At 36.3% G+C, this 26,187-nt stretch overlaps 1 protein-coding gene and 1 long non-coding RNA gene across 7 annotated transcripts in view; one reads left to right on the top strand and one right to left on the bottom strand.

The window, feature by feature from the left end:
- Positions 1–408: 408 nt before the first annotated feature.
- Positions 409–4,016, bottom strand: LOC117198530 (uncharacterized). The gene is made up of 2 exons (XR_004479736.2): positions 3,638–4,016; positions 409–3,082 (listed from the first exon to the last, which is right to left on the bottom strand). It is a non-coding gene; the product is annotated as an uncharacterized LOC117198530 (long non-coding RNA).
- Positions 4,017–4,023: 7 nt separating this feature from the next.
- Positions 4,024–26,187, top strand: part of VPS45 (vacuolar protein sorting 45 homolog) — a 79,355-nt gene continuing 57,191 nt past the window's right edge. For 5 of the 6 annotated variants that reach the window (XM_033415586.2, XM_033415589.2, XM_004285132.3 and 2 more), the window contains exons 1-10: positions 4,024–4,266; positions 4,892–5,026; positions 14,277–14,337; positions 17,865–17,944; positions 19,015–19,083; positions 19,204–19,341; positions 19,779–19,889; positions 22,130–22,264; positions 22,705–22,818; positions 23,238–23,405. In XM_033415586.2, the coding sequence (XP_033271477.2) occupies positions 4,174–4,266; positions 4,892–5,026; positions 14,277–14,337; positions 17,865–17,944; positions 19,015–19,083; positions 19,204–19,341; positions 19,779–19,889; positions 22,130–22,264; positions 22,705–22,818; positions 23,238–23,405 (1,104 nt within the window). In that variant the 5' untranslated portion in view covers positions 4,024–4,173. The remainder of the gene's footprint in view (positions 4,267–4,891; positions 5,027–14,276; positions 14,338–17,864; positions 17,945–19,014; positions 19,084–19,203; positions 19,342–19,778; positions 19,890–22,129; positions 22,265–22,704; positions 22,819–23,237; positions 23,406–26,187) is intronic. The other variant, XM_049698609.1, reaches the window with a different exon arrangement.

Below are 26,187 nucleotides of genomic sequence, written 5' to 3'. Positions count from 1 at the left end.
CTCAATTCTCATGTTAACCTGATATAGGTGCTATTTTCTCCATTTACAAATGGGGAAACTGAGTCACTAATCGCTTATGTAACTTACCAATGTCCTGCAACTAGTACACAGCAGAATCAAATCCAGGCTGCCTGATTCCAGAGTCTGCACTCTCAACCTCTATCTATACCTTTCTATTATTTAAAAGTGACAATTTTCTTAAATATCCATGAGTCTGACATAAACGATTGTATAAATAAATGGGGGAAAAGGATAACTTTTTTACAGAAGAATTCCAAATAATAACTATAGAAGGAATGAGGAAAATAATTACCATTCAGTAAACACCAACTGTTGCAAGGAAGAACCATCAACGGATTCCAGTTAAAATTACCAGGTGTATGATGAGAATAGGATATTTGCAAGGCATCTCTCCATATGATATTTATTAATTATAAGGAGAAAAATAGTAAATTTACAGTGGAGAAACCCAGCAGACACAACCTAAATAAAGTGATCAAAGTTAACATCACCACCAGAAAGGTGGAATCACTGTAATTACTGAATGTACAGACAGAACCCTCCATGCAAATAATTTTTACTTAATGATTTAAAGCTCTTCAGCGTTTTTGCTACCATAAAGTTTGGTACTAAACTACCAACTGTGACAAAAACTTAACAAATTCTGTTTGAGTTGAGGCTGGGTAGGCACTAAGTCTCTGAAATCACTTGAAGCATTTTTCCTAAGTTTTGTCTTCGCGAAAACCGTATGCTTTAAAGAAATTATGATGGAGCAGGCCAAATATTCCCATTAATATTTCTATTATCATATAGTAATGCAAGATACAGTTATTATGGAAATTATATTTGGAAGATAGTTTACAAATTCTGAAATCCATTCTCTTTCTAAATATCACTGACAAAGGAAATGAATTATGCCATATGTAAAAAAATAAAAGTTATGGGTACCTTTTGATTTCAAATAATTAAAACTGATATTTATTGAGCCTTTACTATGTACCAGGCACATTTTTTTCTTGCACATTATTTCATTAAATTCTCACAATTTCATAAGGTAGATTATATTACCACCACTTCTCAGATGAGTAAATGGCTAGAAAGGTTAAAAACACTGCATAAGGATGGGTTGTCTGACACAAACAATGCTGTCATTCTTTTTCTAAATATTTTTCCAATTGCTAACAAGCAGAAAATCTAATTAATTTGAGTTTCATTGACTTTCATCTTCACTTCCCTCCTATGTAGGGCTATGTTAACACATAGCAACAAGGAGAATGGTAAATAATTAATAATCTAAGATAATTAAGAGTTGGCCATATTGTTATTACAATTATACTAAACTTATTTACATATCCTTTGTTTTATATCAAACTTTGAGTTCTTATGGAGGAGAAACATGATTTTGATTAAATATAAAATGGACAGTTAAACCTCTAAATAGTACACACTTTGTAAGAAGCTGAAGCACATGTCATTATTCAGGTAATCATTCTTGATTACTTCATTTACACACATCTTTACAAGTCTAAACAAAATGTACAGATATAAACACCATAATTTTTAACTTCCTGTTTTTCACCCTTAAAGCACTGATTCCTTGAACCTAGTAAAAAAAATTTTCAAGTAACTGCATTAGGAAGTTTATAATTAATGTAATCATTTATATTTAAAGTATTTTTTAAATTTGAAGTTTCTATTATTAAAAATATTTCTTATTATTACAGTTTATTTACACCCTTGATTTTTAAAAAAATAAGCAATGTGCTTCATATTGGCTTCTGGATTTGCTGTCTTGCCTACAACAAAACAAGTCACTGGGTTTAAACTGGATGAGTCACAAAGCAAAAGTTTGGACTTGATCTTTGGTTTCAGTCCTATTTTTAGAGGTATGGGAATACAAAAGAAGTTCTTAATCTGGAGACATTTAAAATGGCTTTTTTAGTTTTCTTCAGAAAGGAAATGGGCTGCCAAACTTCAGGACCATCATAGAATCCACTAAATATATAATAAATATTTTGTACAAAATGTTTACATTCTATTAAACATTGTATCTTACCTACGTGTAAAATAACACTGCCACTGACATCAGTGGAATTTCATGGGCAAAGGAATGAGTCAGTAAGTCTTGTCAAAATAGGCATTTTTCTTACTCCTCTAAAATGTTATAATTGTCCAAATATAAATACTTAAAAGGATGCAGTTTCCATGTATTACTTACAGATTGACAATTGTCTAAAAAAGCACAAAGTTCATAGACAAGCCTCTCTCTCCTTGTTCTTTCTAAAAAATGCATAAAATGGAAAACAACCTTATACTATACTGAAATCCAAATTATAGGTAAGAAAAAACAAAAACCAAATGACACAAGAGTGGAAATTAATTTTCAAATATTGGTAACTTACAGGATTTGCAGTTACTTTTTCATTAGCATTGGTTTGCTGTTTTCTATGTTTTAAATTGTAATATACTTTGAAGAAAATATTCAATGTATTTAAAATTTTTAAAAACATTTTAAATGAATAAGAACAGAATTTTCAGATAACATTAGATTTTTCTCATTTGTATCCATTTAAAGATTCATTTTCATATAACTGTTCTTGCAAAATGTATCTCAAAAATAGAAAAAAATGTCCAAAGGAAAGTTTTATTTATGTGGTAGAAAAATTGAAAAGGAAAGAAAATAAACACATCTTCACAATTTCAGAGGTGACAAAAACCTATGGTATTTCAAGTGGTTTCTGATCTCCCTTAAAGGATTTATAAAGTAATTTATAAAGTAAAGTTTTATAAAGTAATCTTAACAGCCAGATTCCTGTTGACGTGCTCTAGGTCTCGTTTTAACGGTAAACTTCATACAATGTAATGAAAGAAAATTGATTTGGTAATGCTGAACCTATTGATTAAACTGTGAACACAACAAACACTGGTCATTTTTTGGGTAGAAATATTTACAAGCAATTAAAGTCACTGATTTCTTGCAGTTGTTTCCTGTTGTCTTCCTGATTTTACAATTCCCCAACGCAAAGGTGCAGAAAACTAACATTTACCATCCTTTCGAGAAATGGCATAATGGAGAGAAGACCTGCGGGGTATAAACACAGATGTAGACATGTGGAAGTTGATGGCTTTAAGATTCATTTTGTTGCTAAGTTTTTGTCGTTTCTTAAATTAAAATTTTGAGTTTTTCCTTAAAATCCCCGCGCTACTTTGCTTTAGCCCCACCGAATACATGTCCCCTACCCATTTTTGACCCTGTTAACTCTTCTCCTGCCGCTGTTTCGGCATCGCAAGTCCCCAGCAACCTGGGAGAGTTGAAACCCACGAAGTCCAAACGCCCAGGGAGCCGAAAACTGGGTGGTTCCGGGCTCCGCTGGACCCGCGGCCTGCGAGTTCCGGCGGCAGGCCCCACCTCCAGGCCCTCCTGGGAGATCCGAGGCCTCTCCCAGAACATTCCTAAAGGGCGTTCCCTATTTATTCGTTCAATAAGTATTTGTTCAATTTCCGATACCCCTCAGTCTTCGGAAAAGCAATTAGGGCCTCACTTTGCTCGAACTGTGTCCTCGCCTTGTTAATGACACAAATAAGGCGGGGAAGACGAATCTCGGCCACTATTTAGCAAATACCGCGTGAGATTTACCAAATGCCGTCCCTCCGAGTCCCTAGCATCTGCCGGGAACACAAGGCCATCTCCCTTCCCTCCATCCTTCACTGCCACCCAAGAAAGCGTTAATGGCGAATAGCGACCACGGCCAAGCTCTGCTGTTCTTGCCTCCGAGCCAGCATTATGCCAAGTTCCTCCACACCGCGAGGCGCCACCCTCTCCCCAAGCCAGCAGGAGGGGCGTCAGGCCGCGGCCCGGACCCCGGGCCAAGGGCCGGGAGAGATCTGAGCGTCCGGGCCTCAAACACCTCCGGGCTAGAGGTGGGTCGAGAATCAAGTCCGGGCGTGGCATCCTAGGGTGTCTCAGCCGAATTCCTCCAAGTAGCCGGGAGGCTGGTTGTCCGAACCGCGTAGCGAAACTACAACTCCCAGGACCACAGCTGACCGGACTTCCGGAAGCCAAAGCCTGGCGGGGAGGAGGCTGCTGAGATCCGGACAAGAGGCCGGGGGTTAATTTAGCAAGAAAAACGGGGGGCGGGAAGAGCTATAGTGCTAACCTGTCAATTCGCCACCATGAACGTGGTTTTTGCTGTGAAGCAGTACATTTCCAAAATGATAGAGGACAGCGGACCGGGCATGAAAGTACTTCTTATGGATAAAGAGACGGTGAGTTTGCTTTTGCTCAGTGTTTGTGAGGGAACCCTCCTCCCTTGCAATAGCTGGTCCCATTCCACTGTAGGATATAGTATTTAATTAAAGATTTATAAGTGAGGGTCAGTTCAGTGTGGAACCGAAAGGTTGTGTAAAGCTTGCCTAGAAGGTTTGCAGTCTGAATGGTTCTAACCACTGCCGGAGGTTCTTGTACCCAGAACAGTTTATTGAAATCAGAAATCGTTTTTTAAATGCCTCTGCCAAGAAATAATATATAAGACAGCGCACTCGGAGGACTTTGGGATGGTCCTGTTATTTCCACTCAGCGTTATGTTTATAAAGGAAAGCTGTCAGGGCTCAAACTGAGGTGACAGGTTATTATTTATTGGTCACAAAATTTAAAAAAAGAACTCTTTAAGGTGATGGGAAATTTATGGGTTGTTCGTGTTCAGAGAGAACGTTTCATTTTGGTACATTACTTATTATTTTAGATGCTCAGTAAATGTTATTACATATGTTAGTATTTAAGTTATCCAACTAAGTAGTGTTAATGAAAAAAAAGATTTTAAGGCTTAGGTATGGCTGCTTGTTTTTATTATTCTGGACTAGCATAATATTAGTTAATTCTTTTTCTTTACAGACCGGCATAGTGAGTATGGTATACACACAATCGGAAATTCTCCAGAAGGAAGTGTACCTTTTTGAACGCATTGATTCTCAAAATCGAGAGATCATGAAACACCTGAAAGCAATTTGTTTTCTTCGACCTACAAAGGTACTACATAAACAGCTGCCGTCTGCTTAGGCAAATACAGCACACTATGATCTGGAAGTATTATTAAGGCAAAATAAATTTATATTATCATCATTTGTGGCATCATAATTATCCTGGTTTATCAGAGTTATAACCATGACTCTCCTCCTTTCCACATCTCAGTCACTGCTTACAGCCAGTTTTTCCTTCAAGGTGTCTTTAAGGTTCTCAGCTACTTCCAAAGCCACTAACTATCCCAGCAGAGACCCACATCACTTTATTCCTGGATTAACCTCCATACCTATCACACTGAACACCATTGCCATTTGTTTATTTATTTATTTTTAAATTTTTGAATTTTATTTTTTTATACAGCAGGTTCTTATTAGTCATCAGTTTTATACACATCAGTGTATACATGTCAATCCCAATCGCCCAATTCATCACACCCCCACCCCCACCCCCCACGGCTTTCCCCCCTTGGTGTCCATACATTTGTTCTCTACATCTGTGTCTCTATTTTTGCCCTGCAAACTGGTTCATCTGTACCATTTTTCTAGGCTCCACATATATGCATTAATATACGCTATTTGTTTTTCTCTTTCTGACTTACTTCACTCTGTATGACAGTCTCTAGATCCATCCATGTCTCAACAAATCACCCAATTTCATTCCTTTTCATGGCTGAGTAATATGCCATTGTATATATGTACCACATCTTCTTTATCCATTCGTCTGTCAATGGGCATTTGGATTGCTTCTGTGACCTGGCTATTGTAAATAGTGCTGCAATGAACATTGGGGTGCATGTGTCTTTTTGAATTATGGTTTTCTCTGGGTATATGCCCAGTAGTGGGATTGCTGGATCATATGGTAATTCTATTTTTAGTTTTTTAAGGAACCTCCATACTGTTCTCCATAGTGGCTGTATCAGTTTACATTCCCACCAACAGCGCAAGAGGGTTCCCTTTTCTCCACACCATCTCCAGCATCTGTTGTTTGTAGATTTTCTGATGATGCCCATTCTAACTGGTGTGAGGTGATACCTCATTGTACTTTTTTTTTTTTTCATTTTAACATCTTTATTGGAGTATAATTGCTTTACAATGGTATGTTAGTTTCAGCTTCACAACAAAATGAATCAGTTATATATATACATATGTTCCCATATTTCTTCCCGCTTGCGTCTCCCTCCCTCCCACCCTCCCTATCCCACCCCTCCAGGCGGTCACAAAGCACCGAGCTGATCTCCCTGTGCTATGCGGCTGCTTCCCACTAGCTATCTACCTTACGTTTGGTAGTGTATATATGTCCATGCCTCTCTCTCGCTTTGTCACCGTTTACCCTTCCCCCTCCCCATAGCCTCAAGTCCATTCTCTAGTAAGTCTGTGTCTTTATTCCTGTTTCACCCCTAGGTTTTTCATGACATTTTTTTTTCTTAAATTCCATATATATGTGTTAGCACACGGTATTTGTCTCTCTCTTTCTGACTTACTTCACTCTGTATGACAGACTCTAGGTCTATCCACCTCATTACAAATAGCTCAATTTCGTTTCTTTTTATGGCTGAGTAATATTCCATTGTATATATGTGCCACATCTTCTTTATCCATTCATCCGATGATGGACACTTAGGTTGTTTCCATCTCTGGGCTATTGTAAATAGAGCTGCAATGAACATTTTGGTACATGACTCTTTTTGAATTATGGTTTTCTCAGGGTATATGCCCAGTAGTGGGATTGCTGGGTCATATGGTAGTTCTATTTGTAGTTTTTTAAGGAACCTCCATACTGTTCTCCACAGTGGCTGTATCAATTTACATTCCCACCAACAGCGTAAGAGGGTTCCCTTTTCTCCACACCCTCTCCAGCATTTATTGTTTGTAGATTTTTTGATGATGGCCATTCTGACTGGTGTGAGATGATATCTCATTGTAGTTTTGATTTGCATTTCTCTAATGATTAGTGATGTTGAGCAGCTTTTCATGTGCTTCTTGGCCATCTGTATGTCTTCTTTGGAGAAATGTCTATTTAGGTCTTTTGCCCATTTTTGGATTGGGTTGTTTGTTTTTTTAATATTGAGCTGCATGAGCTGTTAATATATTTTGGAGATTAATCCTTTGTCCATTGATTCGTTTGCAAATATTTTCTCCCATTCTGAAGGTTGTCTTTTCGTCTTCTTTATGGTTTCCTTTGCTGTGCAAAAGCTTTGAAGTTTCATTAGGTCCCATTTGTTTATTTTTGTTTTTATTTCCATTACTCTAGGAGGTGGATCAAAAAAGATCTTGCTGTGATTTATGTCAAAGAGTGTTCTTCCTATGTTTTCCTCTAAGAGTTTTATAGTGTCCAGTCTTACATTTAGGTCTCTAATCCATTTTGAGTTTATTTTTGTGTATGGTGTTAGGGAGTGTTCTAATTTCATTCTTTTACATGTAGCTGTCCAGTTTTCCCAGCACCACTTATTGAAGAGACTGTCTTTTCTCCATTGTATATCCTTGCCTCCTTTGTCATAGATTTGTTGACCATATGTGTGTGGGTTTATCTCTGGGCTTTCTATCTTGTTCCATTGATATATGTTTCTGTTTTTGTGCCAGTACCATATTGTCTTGATTACTGTAGCTTTGTAGTATAGTCTGAAGTCAGGGAGTATGATTCCTCCAGCTCCGTTTTTTTCCCTCAAGACTGCTTTGGCTATTTGGGGTCTTTTGTGTCTCCATACAAATTTTAAGATTTTTTGTTCTAGTTCCATAAAAAATGCCATTGGTAATTTGATAGGGATTGAATCTGTAGATTGCTTTGAGTAGTATAGTAATTTTCACAGTACTGATTCTTCCAATGCAAGAACATGGTATATCTCTCCATCTGTTGGTATCATGTTTAATTTCTTTCATCAGTGTCTTATAGTTTTCTGCATACAGGTCTTTTGTCTCCCTAGGTAGGTTTATTCATAGGTATTTTATTCTTTTTGTTGCAGTGGTAAATGGGAGTGTTTCCTTAATTTCTCTTTCAGATTTTGCATCATCAGTGTATAGGAATGCAAGAGATTTCTGTGCATTAATTTTGTATCCTGCAACTTTACCAAATTCATTGATTAGCTCTACTAGTTTTCTGGTGGCATGTTTAGGAATCTCTATGTATAGTATCATGTCATCTGGAAACAGTGACAGTTTTACTTCTTCTTTTCCAATTTGTATTCCTTTTATTTCTTTTTCTTCTCTGATTGCCATGGCTAGGACTTCCAAAACTATGTTGAATGATAGTGGTGAGAGTGGACATCCTTGTCTTCTTCCTGATTTTAGAGGAAATGCTTTCAGTTTTTGACCATTGAGAATGATGTTTGCTGTGGGTTTGTCATATATGGCCTTTATTATGTTGAGTTAGGTTCCCTCTATACCCACTTTCTGGAGAGTTTTTAACATAAATGGGTGTTGAATTTTGTCAGAAGCTTTTTCTGCCTCTATTGAGATGATCATATGGTTTTTATTCTTCAATTTGTTAATATGGTGTATCACATTGATTGATTTGCATATATTGAAGAATCCTTGCATCCCTGGGATAAATCCCGCTTGATCATGGTATATGATCCTTTCAATGTGTTGTTGGACTCTGTTTGCTAGTATTTTGTTGAGGATTTTTGCATCTATATTCATCAGTGATATTGATCTGTAATTTTCTTTTTTTGTAATATCTTTGTCTGGTTTTGGTATCAGGGTGATGGTGACCTCATAGAATGAGTTTGGGAGTGTTCCTTCCTCTGCAATTTTTTGGAAGAGTTTGAGAAGGATGGTTGTTAGCTCGTCTCTAAATGTTTGATAGAATTCACCTGTGAAGCCATCTGGTCCTGGACTTTTGTTTGTTGGAAGATTTTTAATCACAGTTTCAATTTCACTACTTGTGATTAGTCTGTTCATATTTTCTATTTCTTCCTGGTTCAGTCTTGGAAGGTTATACCTTTCTAAGAATTTGTCCATTTCTTCCAGGTTGTCCATTTTATTGGCATAGAGTTTCTTGTAGTAGTCTCTTAGGATGCTTTGTATTTCTGTGGTGTCTGTTGTAACTTCTCCTTTTTCATTTCTAAGTTTATTGATTTGAGTCCTCTCCCTCTTTTTCTTGATGAGTCTGGCTAATGGTTTATCAATTTTGTTTATCTTCTCAAAGAACCAGCTTTTAGTTTTATTGATCTTTGCTATTGTTTTCTTTGTTTCTATTTCATTTATTTCTGCTCTGATCTTTATGATTTCTTTCCTTCTGCTAACTTTGGGTTTTGTTTGTTCTTCTTTCTCTAGTTCCTTTAGAGGTTAGATTGTTTATTTGAGATTTTTCCTGTTTCTTGAGGTAGGCTTGTATAGCTATAAACTTTCCTCTTAGAACTGCTTTTGCTACATCGCATACGTTTTGGATCATCGTGTTTTCATTGTCATTTGTCTCTAGGTATTTTTTGATTTCCTCTTTGATTTCTTCAGTGATCTCTTGGTTATTTAGTAACGTATTGTTTAACCTCCATGTGTTTTTTTACTTTTTTTTCCCTGTAATTCATTTCTAATCTCATAGCATTGGGGTCAGAAAAGATGCTTGATATGATTTCAGTTTACTTAAGTTTACTGAGGCTTGATTTGTGACCCAAGATGTGATCTATCCTGGAGAATGTTCTGTGCGCACTTGAGAAGAAAGTGTAATCTGCTGTTTTTGGATGGAATGTCCTATAAATATCAATTAAATCTATCTGGTCTATTGTGTCATTTAAAGCTTGTGTTTCCTTATTTATTTTCATTTTGGATGATCTGTCCATTGGTGTAAGTGAGGTGTTAAAGTCCCCCACTATTATTGTGTTACTGTTGATTTCCTCTTTTAGAGCTGTTAGCGGTTGCCTTATGTATTGAGGTGCTCCTATGTTGGGTGCATATATATTTATAATTGGTATATCTTGTTCTTGGATTGATCCCTTGATCATTATGTAGTGTCCTTTCTTGTCTCTTGTAACATTCTTTATTTTAAAGTCTATTTTATCTGGTATGAGTATTGCTACTCCAGCTTTCTTTTGATTTCCATTTGCATGGAATATCTTTTTTCATCCCCTCACTTTCAATCTGTATGTGTCCCTAGGTCTGAAGTGGGTCTATTGTAGACAGCATATATATAGGTCTTGTTTTTGTATCCATTCAGCAAGCCTGTGTCTTTTGGTTGGAGCGTTTAATCCATTCACTTTTAAGGCAATTATTGATATGTATGTTCCTATGACCATTTTCTTAATTGTTTTGGGTTTGTTTTCGTAGGTCCTTTTCTTCTCTTGTGTTTCCCACTTAGAGAATTTCCTTTTGCATATGTTGCAGAGCTGGTTTGGTGGTGCTGAATTCTCTTAGCTTTTGCTTGTCTGTAAAGCTTTTGTTTTCTCCATCGAATCTGAATGAGATCCTTGCCGGGTAGAGTAATCTTGGTTGTAGGTTCTTCCTTTTCATCACTTTAAGTATATAATGCCACTCCCTTCTGGCTTGTAGAGTTTCTGCTGAGAAATCAGCTGTTAACCTTATGGGAGTTTCCTTGTATGTTATTTGTAGTTTTTCCCTTGCTGCTTTCAATAATTTTTCTTTGTCTTTAATTTTTGCCAATTTGTTTACTATGTGTCTCGGCGTGTTTCTCCTTGGGTTTATCCTGTATGGGACTCGCTGCACTTCCTGGACTTGGGTGGTTATTTCCTTTCCCATGTTAGGGAAGTTTTCAACAATAATCTCTTCAAATATTTTCTTGGGCCCTTTCTCTCTCTCTTCTCCTTCTGGAACCCCTATAATGCGAATGTTGTTGTGTTTAATGTTGTCCCAGAGATCTCTTAGGCTGTCTTTATTTCTTTTCATTCTTTTTTCTTTATTCTGTTCTGTAGCAGTGAATTCCACCATTCTGTCTTCCAGGTCACTTACCCGTTCTTCTGCCTCAATTATTCTGGTATTGATTCCTTCTAGTATAGTTTTCATTTCAGTTATTGTATTGTTCATCTCTGTTTGTTTGTTCTTTAATTCTTCTAGGTCTTTTTTAAACATTTCTTGCATCTTCTTGATCTTTGCCTCCATTCTTTTCCGAGGTCCTGGATCATCTTCACGATCATTATTCTGAATTCTTTTTCTGGAAGGTTGCCTGTCTCCACTTCATTTAGTTGTTTTTCTGGGCTTTTATCTTGTTCCTTCATTTGGTACATAGCCCTCTACCTTTTTATCTTGTCTTTCTTTCTGTGAATGTGGTTTTTGTTCCACAGGCTGCAGGACTATAGTTCTTCTTGCTTTTGCTGTCTGCCCTCTGGTGGATGAGGCTGTCTAAGAGGCTTGTGCAAGTTTCCTGATGGGAGGGACTGGTGGTGGGCAGAGGTGACTGTTGCTCTGGTGGGCAGAGCTCAGTAAAACTTTAATCTGCTTGACTGCTGATGGGTGGGGCTGGGTTCCCTCCCTGTTGGTTGTTTGGCCTGAGACAACCCAACACTGGAGCCTACCTGGGCTCTTTGGTGGGGCTAATGACAGACTCTGGGAGGGCTCACGCTAAGGAGTACTTCCCAGAACTTCTGCTGCCAGTGTCCTTGCCCCCATGGTGAGCCACAGCCACCCTCTGCCTCTGCAGGAGACCCTCCCACACTAGCAGGTAGGTCTGTTTCAGTCTCCCCTTGGGGTCACTGCTCCTTCCCCTGGGTCCTAATGCTCACACTACTTTGTGTGTGCCCTCCAAGAGTGGAGTCTCTGTTTCCCCCAGTCCTGTCAAAGTCCTGCAATCAAATCCCACTAGGCTTCAAAGTCTGATTCTCTAGGAATTCCTCCTCCCGTTGCCAGACCCCCAGGTTGGGAAGCCTGATGTGGGGCTTAGAACCTTCATTCCAGTGGGTGGACATCTATGGTATAAGTGTTCTCCAGTCTGTGTCACCCACCCAGCAGTTATGGGATTTGATTTTACTGTGATTGTGCTCCTCCTACCATCTCATTGTGGCTTCTCCTTTGTCTTTACATGTGGGGTATCTTTTTTGGTGAGTTCCAGTGTCTTCCTGTCGATGATTGTCCAGCAGCTAGTTGTGATTTTGGTGTTCTCGCAAGAGGGAGTGAGAGCACGTCCTTCTACTCCACCATCTTGGTTCAGGGCCACCAATACATACTTATATCAGTGTTTTGAGTCTTTATCATTTTATTCACATCTATGCTCAGGAACCTTTAATGACTCAGTTTTACTTCCATGATTAAATTTATATTTAGTAGCCCTCAGAGCCCTCCTTTAGCTGGTCTGGTCTGCCCTTATGTATTCAACCTCCTATGTCCTACCTCTGCTCCTCCACTGCAGCCAGATTGGCCTTTTTATGATCCCTTTACATGCTCATTCCTGTCCTCTGTTCTCTTCCCCTGATTAAAGATTCTTTAGCCTTCTGTCAGTTTTCAGCCATCATCTTCTAAATCTAACTTGAGTCCTCCTTTAAAATTCCTTTACTATTTCAATCTTATTTTGTATGTTCTCTTGTTTTATATTCATGTTCTTAACTCCAGTGCTTGTACATTATCTACTTTCCAATATACAAATCTGACCATGTCACCACGCTTGAAATCCTTGAATGTTTGCTCATTGCTTTTATGATAAAGACAAAACTCCATTAAGTGTGGCCTGCAAGGCCCTGTATGGTCTAGTTCCTACTATTTCTATAGCCTCATTTCAAACCATTCCCCTTTTGCTCTTAGCCACACTAACCTTTCAGTCCACTGTGTTCCGTCATGCCGCAGGACCTTTGCACAGGTTCTTCTCTTTGCCTGGAACGTTTCACTCCCTCAAGCAAATCTTTCCTGGCTTTGCTGACCAGTTCAAACTCCCCTCTCATAAACACTTATAGCACCTTCCTCTTCCTATTACTTGTCATGGTTGAAGTCTCGTATGGTTTGTGTGATTAATTAATATGTCTCACCTACCAGCAGTAAGCTCCAGGAGAGCATATTTTCACACTGTTCTGTCCCCAATGCCTGCCACATAATGGATACTCAATAAATAGTTCCTGAATTAATTAATACATCAATTAATTCTTTGATACAGTAGTTTCCAATTGTTTCATATTAGTCATGAAATTTTGGCTCTGGGAGGGATCTTAGAGATTATCAGTCTATCATTTCCTAACATTTTTTATTGGAGAAACTCTTTCAGCGCCATATGTATGTTCTCTCAAACTCAAAATGTGTTGTCAAAAACAAGTTTTCCTTAAGATTACATTATAAAGTTAATTTTTAACGTGTTTTTTAAATTTAAATGACAGTTTTTAAAGTCTTTTTCCCATTTAACAAGCAATATGTATTGCTTACGTTACTTTTAATTCTGTAAGGAAATGTATGGTTTTTTAACATTCAAAAATGATATTTTGGGCTTCCCTGGTGGCGCAGTGGTTGGGAGTCCGCCTGCCGATGCAGGGGACGCGGGTTCGTGCCCCGGTCCGGGAGGATCCCGCATGCCGCGGAGCGACTGGGCCCGTGGGCCGTGGCCGCTGGGCCTGTGCGTCTGGAGCCTGTGGTCCGCAACGGGAGAGGCCACAGCAGTGAGAGGCCCGCGTACCGCAAAGAAAAAAAAAAAAAAAAAGATATTTTATATCATGTATAATTTGGGGATCAACTTTATACTGAAATTTAACCATATGTTATAGTATCAAAAGTAGATAAGATCTGCATTATGATTGTATGTAATTGGAATTATTATGTTTTGACCATTTGAAAATCAACTTTTAGTTCTAAATTTCATGTTTTATTTTTAAATAATGTAATTATACAAAAGGTCTTAGCCTACTGTTTGCAAATACTTCACAAATATTGCAGTTCTGCAGCCTCTGGTCCCAATTAGTTAAAAGTCCAAGTGAATATATTTAACTATATTTTCTCTTGAATGTTGGTTTTTAAAGGACTAGACACATTTTGATGTTCCACATAAGAATTTTGATCAGATGAATAAAATTTATAAACAAACAGCTTGAGGCAAATTTGCAGAATTATTATCTATTTTATTGTTGTATTTCAACATCTATGTCCTTTATATTTTTTAATCTTAATTTGGCCAAGGCAATGCAGCTAGTTAATGTTACATGATTCCTGATCATTGTATTCAATGTGGCTCTTTTTAATCCCCAGCCCTCACCCCTCCCAACATACACACACTTAATCTAGACCTCAGCACACAGTAGACACTCAGTAAATACTTAAATAAATCAGTGGATGATACGTATTTATTACTTTTTCACTTAAGCAGTTCTCATATTTTATTTGTTTGTTCTTTTCTTTTCTAGGAGAATGTGGATTATCTGATTCAGGAGCTCCGAAGACCCAAATACAGTATATATTTTATTTGTAAGTATGTTATTTCACCTGTTCAATCATGTAACTAAATCCTAGCTAATATGTTCTATTGGGTACTTCATATCATCAGTAAGTTAATTGAATCCATCACTGAAAGAGTCTGGTGAGTTTTTTTGTCATTTCAAAGTATTAAAAGTGTTAAAAGTGTTGGACCAACATTCTGTTTCTGAGAGCTAAATGTGATTTCCACTCATCATAGACTGCTTAGGTTAAAAACAAATTTTTTGTTAAGTTTTACTTTGCCCTTCAAGTTTCTTTATAAGTCAAAAGTTGTAAGTAGTCAACTTTCACATTCTACCTTTGCCAAAAACGTATGTATATTTATTTCTATTTTACACTTTTATGAACGGAGGCATAGAAGCTGATTTATTTATTTGGAGGGAGGATATACTTGAGTTTGTTGGAAAAGCAGAGATTTACTTTACATACCAGATGAAAACAGTCTACTTCTCTTTGCAACTTTATGTAATACTTGAAAGTACAAGTCATCAGGTAGATATCTCCTATTTGCATAACTTTTGGGGAGGGGAGAGGGGGTGGAGGCCTGGAAATAAACTGGGTTTGTGGTTACTATACAATTTATATGGATTTTTTTAATGTAATACATTCTGCTTTGGAAGTTACATCTTTTCTCCTCTAGATGTCCTTATTAATCTTCATAGCATTTGTATTGTTTACTTGAAGGCTTTGGAGTTTTAGGGTTTAAACTATAGTCTAAGATACATACTTTCTTCCGCATATACTACAATTTAATAATGGTACAAAAAATTAACATTTGTGATAAGACACTGTAGTTTATAAGAACTCTCTCATATTTTATTCAGCCCTTAAAACAACCCCAGGAGGTAAAAACAGGCAATTTTATTCTTTTCTGTCATCCTACTTTTGTTTTTGTTATTGTTTTATTTTTGGCTAATAATCACGGGTTTTCTTTTTCAATTAAGCTTTTTTTTCCTTTTTTTCTTTTCTTTTCTTTTTTTAAATTTATTTGATTTTATCTTTGGCTGCATTGGGTCTTTGTTGCTACGCACGGGCTTTCTCTAGTTGCTGCAAGCAGGGGCTACTCTTTATTGCCGTGTGCAGGCTTCATTGCGGTGGCTTCTCTTGTTGCAGAGCATGGGCTCTAGGTGCGTGGGCTTAAGTAGTTGTGGCATGCAGGCTCAGTAGTTGTGGCTCACGGGCTCTAGAGCACAGGCTCAGTAGTTGTGGTGCACAGGCTTAGTTGCTCCGCGGCATGCGGGATCTTCCCGGACCAGGGCTCGAACCTGTGTCCCCTGCATTGGCAGGCAGATTCTTAACCACTGTGCCACCAGGGAAGTCCTCATTTTTATTTATTTATTTATTTAATTAATTACTGAGTAGTATTCCATGGTATGGATGTACCACAATTTGTTTAACTGTTCACCTGTTGAAGGACATCTCAGTTGTTTCTAGTTTGGGCTAATACAAATAAAGTTGTTATAAATATTTGTGTATAGGTTTTTGTGTGAACATAAGTCTTTATTTCTCTGTAATAAATAATACCCAGGGAGCAATTGCTGGGTCATATGGTAATTGCATGTTTAGTGTTTTAAGAAACTGCTAAATGTTTTCTGGCATGACTATGCCATTTTACATTTCCATTAGCAGTGTACAGGTGATCTAATTTCTTTGTATCCTCACAAGCATTTAGTGTTGTCCCTGTTTTTCATTTTAGCCATTCTGATAGGTGTGCAGTCATTCCAGTATTTTTTAAGTCAGATTACAAGCTAGGTACTGAGGATAGGAAAGTATAAAAACGTTTGTATTCAATGACACACATAGACACACACACACACATATATTTATATATAGAGAGAGATTGATTCCCCATACTGTTCAAATTTATCTGGACATCTAACAGAATTACTGTTTTGCTGAGTCTCTTAGCTAAAAATTGAATAGATCATGAGATGAAAGACTCCCTTTTCCTCTGAAAAGTTATTTGATGCAGTGGTTGGGATTAATAACCAAAAATAAGTCTAATATTTACTCTTCTGGTTGTAAAGTTTGTTTGATTTGGGCTATAAATCTATGAAGTCAAAAAAATTATATATGTTAAAGTAGTTAGCACTAAAGCCTAGGAAAAATGGACTGTTGAAATGTCTTGGGTGGAGCAATCAATTTCACAATTTTATTTGATTGAAATAAACTAAAATGAGTTTATATATAGTGATTTTATTCTTTACAGACTTTTAGCACAAGTTATATTAATTAGCACAAAACTGGCCTTCTGCTCATGTCATTTTTTAATAATTTTATTTTTGTATATTCTTATGTCTACTAAACATCTTGTATAACAGGCTCCTCCCTTCCTTTATTTAAAAAAAACCTTTTTTATTATGGAAGTTTTCAAATATGTAAAAAGTAGACAGAATAGTCTAATAAATCCCAATGTACCCATCACCCAGTTTCTACAATTATCGTACCATGGCCAATCTTGTTTTAGCTATACTGCTGTCTACTCCCCCATCAATATTATATTGAAGATAACCTAAGACATCACATGATTTCATCCATAAATATTTCCATGTGCATCTCTAAATGATAAGGACTTGTTTTAAAGAGTACCATTATTATATCCAAATAATGAAGAAAATTCCTATTTATTCAAATATTCATTCAGTGTTCAAATTTCAAATTCTTTCATGCCTTTTTTTTTCACCACTGTTTGTTTGAATCAGGATCATAGTAAGGTCCACACATTGCTATTGGTTGATACGTTGTGTAAGTTTCTTTAATCTTCTATAAGTCCTCTCTCTACCCCAACCGCCATGCGGTCTATTTATTGAAGAAACTACATTGTTCTGTTAAAGTTTCCCACAGCCTGGATCTTGCTGATTGCGTCTGCATGGGGTACTTTAACATGTTCTTTGCAATTTAAAATGTTCCCTCTGTCCTCTAGTTCTTGTAAATTGGTACTTGGATACAGAGGCTTAATTAGATTCAGATTTGATTTCTTTTTGACGAGAATATTTCATAGGTAGTGTTGTGTGCTTCCACTGATTGTCTTTTACTGTGATACTAGCAGAGGTTAATGCCCAATGCCTAGTTCCATCCATTGATTCATTTGGGGTTTGAAAAAAATGATGGTATTTTAATTCTATCATTATCATTCCTTTGCTTTTTAGCTGGAAAATTTCTTTAAAGAGGAGTTTCCCCTCATCTACCGTTTGGTTATCTGGTGGTACAGTTTGCATATAAAAGGATAAAAGTTTACTTCTTTCCCAGTATTTGCTATTTTCAATATAATGATTTGGTTCCCTAGCATCCTCCAATGCCTACAATGGTGGTTCCCTTTTTTTTTTTTTTAAGTATTATGAATTTACAGATTTAAACATATTTGTGCTGTTCATTCCAATGTGAAGGTGTTTGACATATACCACAATGTATACTAAATTTCACTTAGTCATTAGACTTTAACTGTCAGGCCCATTTATGTCTAATTGCAGCAGAGGTGATCTCCTCTGAGTCAACCACAACCTATATGTCTGTTTCAGATTTCAGTAATGTGATCAGCAAGAGTGATGTGAAGTCATTAGCTGAAGCTGATGAACAGGAAGTGGTGGCTGAAGTTCAGGTAAACATATTGGTCCTCTAATACATATCTTATATTGGCCCTTTCTAAAGATTTGAGTCTAAAAATATGGAAGGTGTTGTCTCATAAGAAAGGAAGCTATTGATCAGACACAATAAATGTGCATTGCACCAGACTATACTCATATTTAGAAAGTTTGGAAGAGGTATCAAATTGAGTGGGAATAGAATTAAAGTAGGCAGTGGGAATGAGGAGATTGGAAAGGTACTGGATTGGTAGGGATGGTTTCACAGGGTTGGGGACAGAGCCAGATATGTCTTATGCTAGTTTTATGAGCTATACTATAAGAATATTCATCTACACAGTTATAGTTTATGTCTGATTGGGAGAGAATAGGAAGTAAAGGATGTGAATGAGGTTTATTAAAGTTCTGTTTGTGATTATCTTGCTTTGGGAAGTAGTAAGCAGATTTGTCATTAGGTTAAAACGTGCAACTCCTAAATGTTTATTCTGCATTCTATGTAATACTTCACATTAGAACATTTCATGTTACCTTTTCCTTCTTAAACCCTTTAGTGTTCTTGAATACATTTATCACAGATGTTTGAATACATTTATCACCTAAGTGAAGAATATCGTCCTCAGGGAAGCAAATAAACAAGTTTTGGACTTTCAGGAGGATGCGCTAGGTGATAAATGAATGAAAAAAGAATGACCTATTTTAAATCATATTCTCCCTCATGAGAATACACTGGACAGCAAAGTTCTTATTCATCTAACTGAGTGTAACATTGTGTATCTTTAGCAGTGTTTTATTTTTACTAATTGATAAGTCTTCTTAAGTATGATATGTATATTTATACAACTTTGTTTTTTGGGGTTTTTTTGTTAAAGATTTATTATTATTGCTACTATTTTATGATTATCTTATTAATTCCCTCACATTGACTATTGTTACTCAATTGTTAATTGATCAATTTTTCTCTTTTATACCTGCATTTCCTCAAATTTGATTGTATCACATAGTATTATATCACATATGAAAAATATTATTGCATGATACAGTTAGGAGTTTATGGAATGACTGACTAATCTTGGTGCTTCGTTTGCAGGAATTTTATGGTGATTACATTGCTGTGAATCCACATTTGTTTTCCCTCAATATTCTGGGCTGCTGCCAGGTATGGAAAGAAAGGATTTTTTTTTAAGTTTATTTATCAGGTAGGAGTTAATTCAGTAAGTAATTGGACTTGTAAGATAAAATTCAAATATTTTCTCTGAATATATGTTTTAACAAAAAGGGTCGAAATTGGGATCCAGTCCAACTATCCAGAGCAACTCAAGGACTGACAGCTCTCCTTTTATCTCTGAAGAAATGTCCCATGATTCGTTACCAGCTTTCATCAGAGACAGCAAAGAGACTTGCAGAATGTGTTAAGGTATGGCATTCTCTATCTCCAGTTCCAAAACATCAAGACCATTCATTTCTTTTTCATATTTCAGAAATTAAAGGAATATTTTATCTAAAACTAAGGAGATGATGTGTTAAGTTTACTGGCAAAGAAGTAGGCATTTGTAATTCAAGACCAAAAGCAACAAATTAGAGCTAAGATTCTTAGGTTTAACCCAAGAAACATTTGCAAGCTACTTAACTTCTTTTGATCCTATTAAACCGCTTGTAAAATAGAGTTTCAAATCCTAACCCCTTAAACAGAATGCTACTAAACTTTGTCAAGCTTTTGAATCCTTTTATGGAAGGCGTATGAAAGTGCAAGAAACTATTGTTAAATGTGGTTTTTGTGTATTAATTTTCTATTTATATCATCTCTATCTGCTACTCATTGGTTCACCAAACCGTCTTTCTCTCTTACCACAGCAGGTGATAACTAAAGAATATGAACTGTTTGAATTCCGGCGGACTGAGGTTCCTCCATTGCTACTTATTTTAGATCGCTGCGATGATGCCATCACCCCATTGCTAAACCAGGTGCAGAGCCCTTTGTTAGCATAAAGAAAAGATGATTTCAAGTGGTATTCATCAAAATGCAGATGTGGAAATGAACAACATGGTCCATTTATTTGCCTTCTTATTTTCAGCTATTCTTGGTTTTGCCTTGTGTTTCCTAGCATTCTGGTATCAGTGTTCTTCCAGCCACAGTCATCTTCAGCTCTTTCTTCTGCCTCATCCTTCCTGTCCCTTTCTGCCACCATCCCTAATTAAGGCAACTTCTGGGTCTGTAGATTCTACTTTTCCAGTGTCTGCTCTTTTCCATTCATATTGCCATTATCTTGGTGTATCTAATCTCTTATAGGAATCCTCAAATAGTCATCTTCTTGATTCCCCACTTTTAATTTCTCTCCACTCTAATGTATCTCAAGGATACAATGTTGTTAAATTACTTTTACTAAAGTAAGTTCTGATCCTATTACTCCTGGCTTAAAAATCTTAATTGTTTCCCATTTGCCTACTGGATGAAATACAGACTCCTGAACTTGGCATCCATGAGCCTTCACAATGTAGGCTCAACGTTATAGAAAACCTGCAGCCCACTACTGTGTAGATATACCTCATGATTTCCTGCCATCATTTTATTCATGTTGTGACCTCTCTTTGAACTCTGGCATGTTTGGAATACATTCTCTTCCCATCTTCACCTCTCAAAATTCTTATCCTTTAAAACCACTTGAAACATCTTTTAAGTGTTTTTGAAACATCTTATGTCTCATGCTGCACTTTCTATGTTGTACCTTTGATTGTTTTCACAGTCTCCTAGGTTATACATTCCTTCAAGGCAGACTGTGTCTTACTAATGTTTGTTCTTCTGTGAATACAAGCACAGTGCCTTACACTTTGTAGATACTTTATTAATAGTGACTTTAAATTTATAGGAAAAGGCACAGTCTATATTTCAGTTCCATCCCAGCTTATAATAATAATGTTAATGCTAGGGGAAATCTGTGCTGTGCAATGCAACTTCTCTATGATATGATAGATAGCTTATATTCCTAAAATTCAAAGTAATATAATTTTATATATTCTATATATTACATATTATGTGTTACATATTTTATATACATTTTAATAATATAACTAAAGAAATTTTGATGATATAAAAAAGTAGAAAGAAAAATAATTGCTTATAATTTAGTTTCCCAAAGAAAAGCAATCATTCATTCAACAGATTTCACTGAGGACCTATTATGTGCCAGGTACTGTATTAAGTACTAGAGATAAAAGGTTAAAAGATACAGTCTCTGCTCTCAAAGAATTCATGATCCAAAGAGGAGAAAGTAAACATCATTTTAATTATGAAGTATGTGCTAATGGCGAAAGCATGCACAGGATGCTGTCTGTGGAAGCATAAAGCATTTTGTTGTACTTATTTTAAATGCTGTAATGAAACTTGCCTTTTCAAGGACTCATTGGCAAATATTTTAGGAAATAAAGCACCTACTTTTATAACCTCTGAAGTTATTTTAACAAATCTAGTATTTAGACTCTAGATTTAGAGGGTAATTTGCTGGAAAATACTTAGTTTTCTCTAATGGGCCTGTGACTAAAAGTAACCTGTTCTCCATAAAAGGTGAGAAGGCAAATTTGGGGGTTTCTCCTTTCCAGTTTTACAAAATAAGTAAGACTGGAAACCGGTCCTTCTTCACAATGCATATTAAGTAAAAATATAAAGTAAAATGGATTCAGAGGCAAGCTTCTGAATATGTGTGTTTTGATCAACTCACAAGGTTTTTTTCTGGTAATATTAGTGTTCCCAGGATAAATATAGCACCACTCAGATCTGCAAGAACACACTTCTCATGCTGCAGAAAACCACAGAAGTGTACAGGAAATGGTACAGCTTGTAACTGCAGTACCAATATAGCCCTATCTATGAAGCCAAAAATATACTCTTAATTCACAGGCAAAAATTGGAGCTAATGATAGATCTAATTTGTTTTCTTTCTATCAGGAATATTAATCTGGCTGCCCTTCTTCCAAAAGTGTGAGATCTAAAAGCGTTTTGACTGTCGGATGTTTAACCAATTAAAATGACAATCTTAATGCTTAGTATAGCACAAAGTATTAATAAAATTTGAGCTAAATAGAGAACCTCCATGTAAACAAGACTAGTTACTAAGAATGTTATCAGTTTTTATTTGTTTTCCTGAACGTGTACTATTTCCATGTTTTGTCAGTTACCAATTTTTTTTTTCTCATAATTCTTTATTTAGTGGACATATCAGGCCATGGTCCATGAACTACTGGGCATAAACAACAATCGGATTGATCTTTCCAGAGTGCCAGGGATCAGTAAAGACTTGAGAGAGGTGGTCCTATCTGCTGAAAATGATGAATTCTATGCTAATGTAAGTGGTTTAAAATTCTTTTAAATTTTTTTAGTTGTTTTTATGTAAGAAGGTTAATATTGATTTGTTAGAATGAGAGCAGGTTGGGGATTTCATGTAGAAGGATGATAGAGGCATCCTGTAGATAAACTGCATCTCAAGGGAAGGCAGACTTTTTTCTGACCCTTTAACAATATTTTTTTCACAGTAATCACATACTTAGTTTTGTACTTTTAAAATTAGAACCCAATTTATTTACTTCCCTCCTGTCCTTAGCCCTTTGTGAAAATGGTAATGGTATTCATCACCAGTGTCCTGGCCAATATCCAGATTTGGTAATGATAATGAAATTTTCTTGCCCTTCAGTTCTCACTGTATTCAGTGTTCTTTTTTACTTCTTTTAAATTGTCTGAAAGTCAGACTTGTTGATAGGACTGTGTTTCCAACTTCCTTTTTCACAGAATATGTACCTGAACTTTGCTGAGATTGGTAGCAACATAAAGAATCTCATGGAAGACTTTCAGAAGAAGAAACCAAAAGAACAGCAAAAACTAGAATCAATAGCAGACATGAAGGTAAATTGAACATGTACATGGATGATTAACATACAAGACTTTGGAACTGTTCATGTAAGCAGCATTTCTGGAATATTCTGGGTCTGATTTCTGCCTTGATTCCTTTTGTTTGGTTTGAGATTATTTTCTGTAATACTTCTCTTTAGGAAAAAATATAGTGAAAACTTCATAATAAGCCATGTACTTCTTTCCATTCATCAGTCATATTTGGTCTATTTAAAGACTCAGTCTACTGACATACACTAGTTCTTCTCTTCTTAAGCATAACAAAATGCCATGTGATTGAAAGTATTAGATGCCTTAGTCTGGGCAGAAGAATAATCCCTTCCTTTTTTTTTTTTTTTTTTCCTCCTTCTTCATATATGCCTATCCTCATCAAGAAATAACAGAACCCCTAACTGATGTTTTTCCCATGGCAGGCCTTTGTTGAGAATTACCCACAATTCAAGAAGATGTCCGGGACTGTATCAAAGCACGTGACAGTGGTTGGAGAGCTGTCTCGGTTGGTCAGTGAGCGGAATCTGCTGGAGGTTTCGGAGGTTGAGCAAGAACTGGCCTGTCAAAATGACCATTCTAGTGCTCTCCAGGTATCTATTCAATCCAATTTTATGAGCACCTACTATGTGTAAGGCACTGTGCCAGGCAGAGCAAGAGATACAAAGGCAAGTAATCCTTCTTAACCAACATGGAATTTACAGTGTAACAGGCAGTTGAGACAAGAACACAAATTAGTATTATTTAAGATAGATGTATGATAAGAGGGACAGTAGAAGAAAAATGTGCAGTCTCAAAGGGTTCAGGCAATTAATTGAGTGTTTAGGAGTGCAGCCTAGTCAACTAGAAAGAATGCTAGACTAAAATCAGAAGATCTGAATTTCAGTGTTTGATTTGCCACTGCTGGCTTTGTGACCTGGAGCCGTTGGCTTAATCTGAGCCATTTTCCTCATTTGTTAAATAAGTATAATGATATTTATCTCACAGGGTTGTTAGGAAGATTTTAAAGGTATAATATATTAAAATGCATTATCTAGGTTTTTATTATTGAACATCTGCTGTTTATTCTACAAACGTGAATGCCTGCTCCATGTTCATGGTGCTGTGAGGATCTAGCGGTACAAAAATGAATAAGATACCATCCTTTTCCTCAAAAAGTTCACATTTTAGTAGGGGAGAAAGAAATTTAAACCAGGAATTATAATATATGCAATAAGTGCTATACTAGAGGTATTACAAAGGGATATGGGAATACAAAGGAAGGACAACTGTTTTCCCTAAGGATGAATCTTCTTAGAGCTTCTTAGAGACAATGACATTAGGTCTGGTTCTGGACAAGTAATTAAGTAGAAGTGCACCAACCAGAGAAAAGGAAGGAAATTCTCAGCAGAGGGAATGCAGGCATGGAGATGCGAAAAAAAAAAAATTTTTTTTTTTAAGGGAACAGAGACTAATTCAATGTAGCCAGTGCTGGATATAAGATGAGGAGTGGTCTTAGATAAGCCAGAAGGACAGATTGAGGCCTGGTTATGGCCATTGAAAGGAGGTTGGGCTTTAATCTTAAAATGATGAGAGCTATCAGAAGATTTTAGAAAAAAGTGACATAATCAAACCCTAGCCTCATGAAATTTACAGTATAAGTTGAAGAGACAAAACTAAAGCATGAGTAACAATTAGGCAGTGTTTCAAGTTAATATTTAATTAAGTCAAAATTGTGCTACTGACTATAATTAAAGATTTGAGGTTATTAGGGACAGTTTCTTAGAGAAGGTGATATTAAGATGGACCATAAATAATGAATAGAATCTGGAGGAGGATTTCAGCAAAGAAAAGATGCAGAACTATGCAGAAAATAATAAACAGCATGACCTGTTGAGAGTGGGTGTGCAAGAGACATAGGAGATAAAATTGAATTGGTAAACAGGAACTAGTTTATGAAAACACTTGTAAGGGGGATTTGTACTTGCTGAGATAGGCAAAGAGATCCAGTGTAGAGTCGTACTTAAAAGTTGATATGATGAAAGCAGTATTTAAGGAAATTTAATCTAGTAAGGATGCTTTGGAGATGAAAAAAATTAAAGTCAGAGAGGCTAGACGACTCATAGTGGTAGTAGTAAAAATGTACAGAAGGGCAAATATGAAAGACATTTCAAAGGGAGAAAATAACTATTTAGTGACAGATTAGATATAAGGATAACAAGGCAGAACAAATCAGAGATAATTCCAAAATTCCTGAGAAGTGGCAAAACGTGGTATCACTGAGAGTAAGTAACTTGGGAATGAGAGTCCTTTGGGAAATAGCTGTTTCTAAGCCACTTATTATAAGAAGCACATTTCCTTATTAATAGGACCCTATATTCTAAAACTTAGTCTCTTTCTTTCCCTGCTGCAATTTTGCTTTATAAAATAAAGCCAGCATGGTATAATGGAAACAACACAGACTATCCTGGCTTGTGTCCTATCTCTATGTATCAAAGCTTCTCTGGGAAAATTACTTATTTTGCCCAAGCCTCAGGGATAATGATTTCAAACTTTTAGGTTGTTATCAGGATTTAATGAGATATAAAATGCTTCTCATATGGTAGGTACTTTGTAAAGGTTAGTTTCCTTCCTCTAAGTACAATTTTTTAAAGATACGGTACAATCAAAAGAAAGAAATTCACCCACCTGTGGTTGCTCTAGTTATACCAAAGTCTTCACTGTGATTTATGTTGATAGTTGTTGGTTTTTAATTTTTAAAAATGTTTATTGGGCTTCCCTGGTGGCGCAGTGGTTGAGAGCCCGCCTGCCGATGCAGGGGACACGGGTTCGTGCCCCGGTCCGGGAAGATCCCACATGCCGCGGAGCGGCTGGGCCCGTGAGCCATGGCCGCTGAGCCTGCACGTCCGGAGCCTGTGCTCCGCAACGGGAGAGGCCACAACAGTGAGAGGCCCGCGTACTGCAAAAAAAAAAAAAAAAAAAAAATTAAAAAAAAAAAAATGTTTATCAAGAGTTCCTCTGAAAACACCATCATTTTGAAAATCATAAAGATGCTATTGGCTTTATATTTATGAAAAGTACTTCTGTCAACACTTAATTTTATCTCTGTGTTCTTAAATATTCACAAAGAACTTTTAGGCTGACTTTATATTTTTAGTTGTATTAAATATGAATTTTTTTAATCTATTTTTTTATTGAAGTATAGTTGATTTACACTGTTGTACTAATTTGTGCTGTACAGCAAAGTGATTCAGTTATACATATATCAACATTGTTTTATATTCTTTATATCATTGTTATGGTATACCATTATGGTTTATCATAAATTCTAATTCTTAAATAGATAATATAAGTACTTGATGAAAGAGATACATAGTAAAAACTGAGTCTGTTAGT

Source organism: Orcinus orca, chromosome 1, assembly GCF_937001465.1.
Source record: "Orcinus orca chromosome 1, mOrcOrc1.1, whole genome shotgun sequence".
Taxonomy (NCBI): domain Eukaryota; kingdom Metazoa; phylum Chordata; class Mammalia; order Artiodactyla; family Delphinidae; genus Orcinus; species Orcinus orca.
The sequence above is the reverse complement of the archived record's forward strand: the minus strand, read 5'-3'. Positions and strand labels throughout refer to the sequence as shown.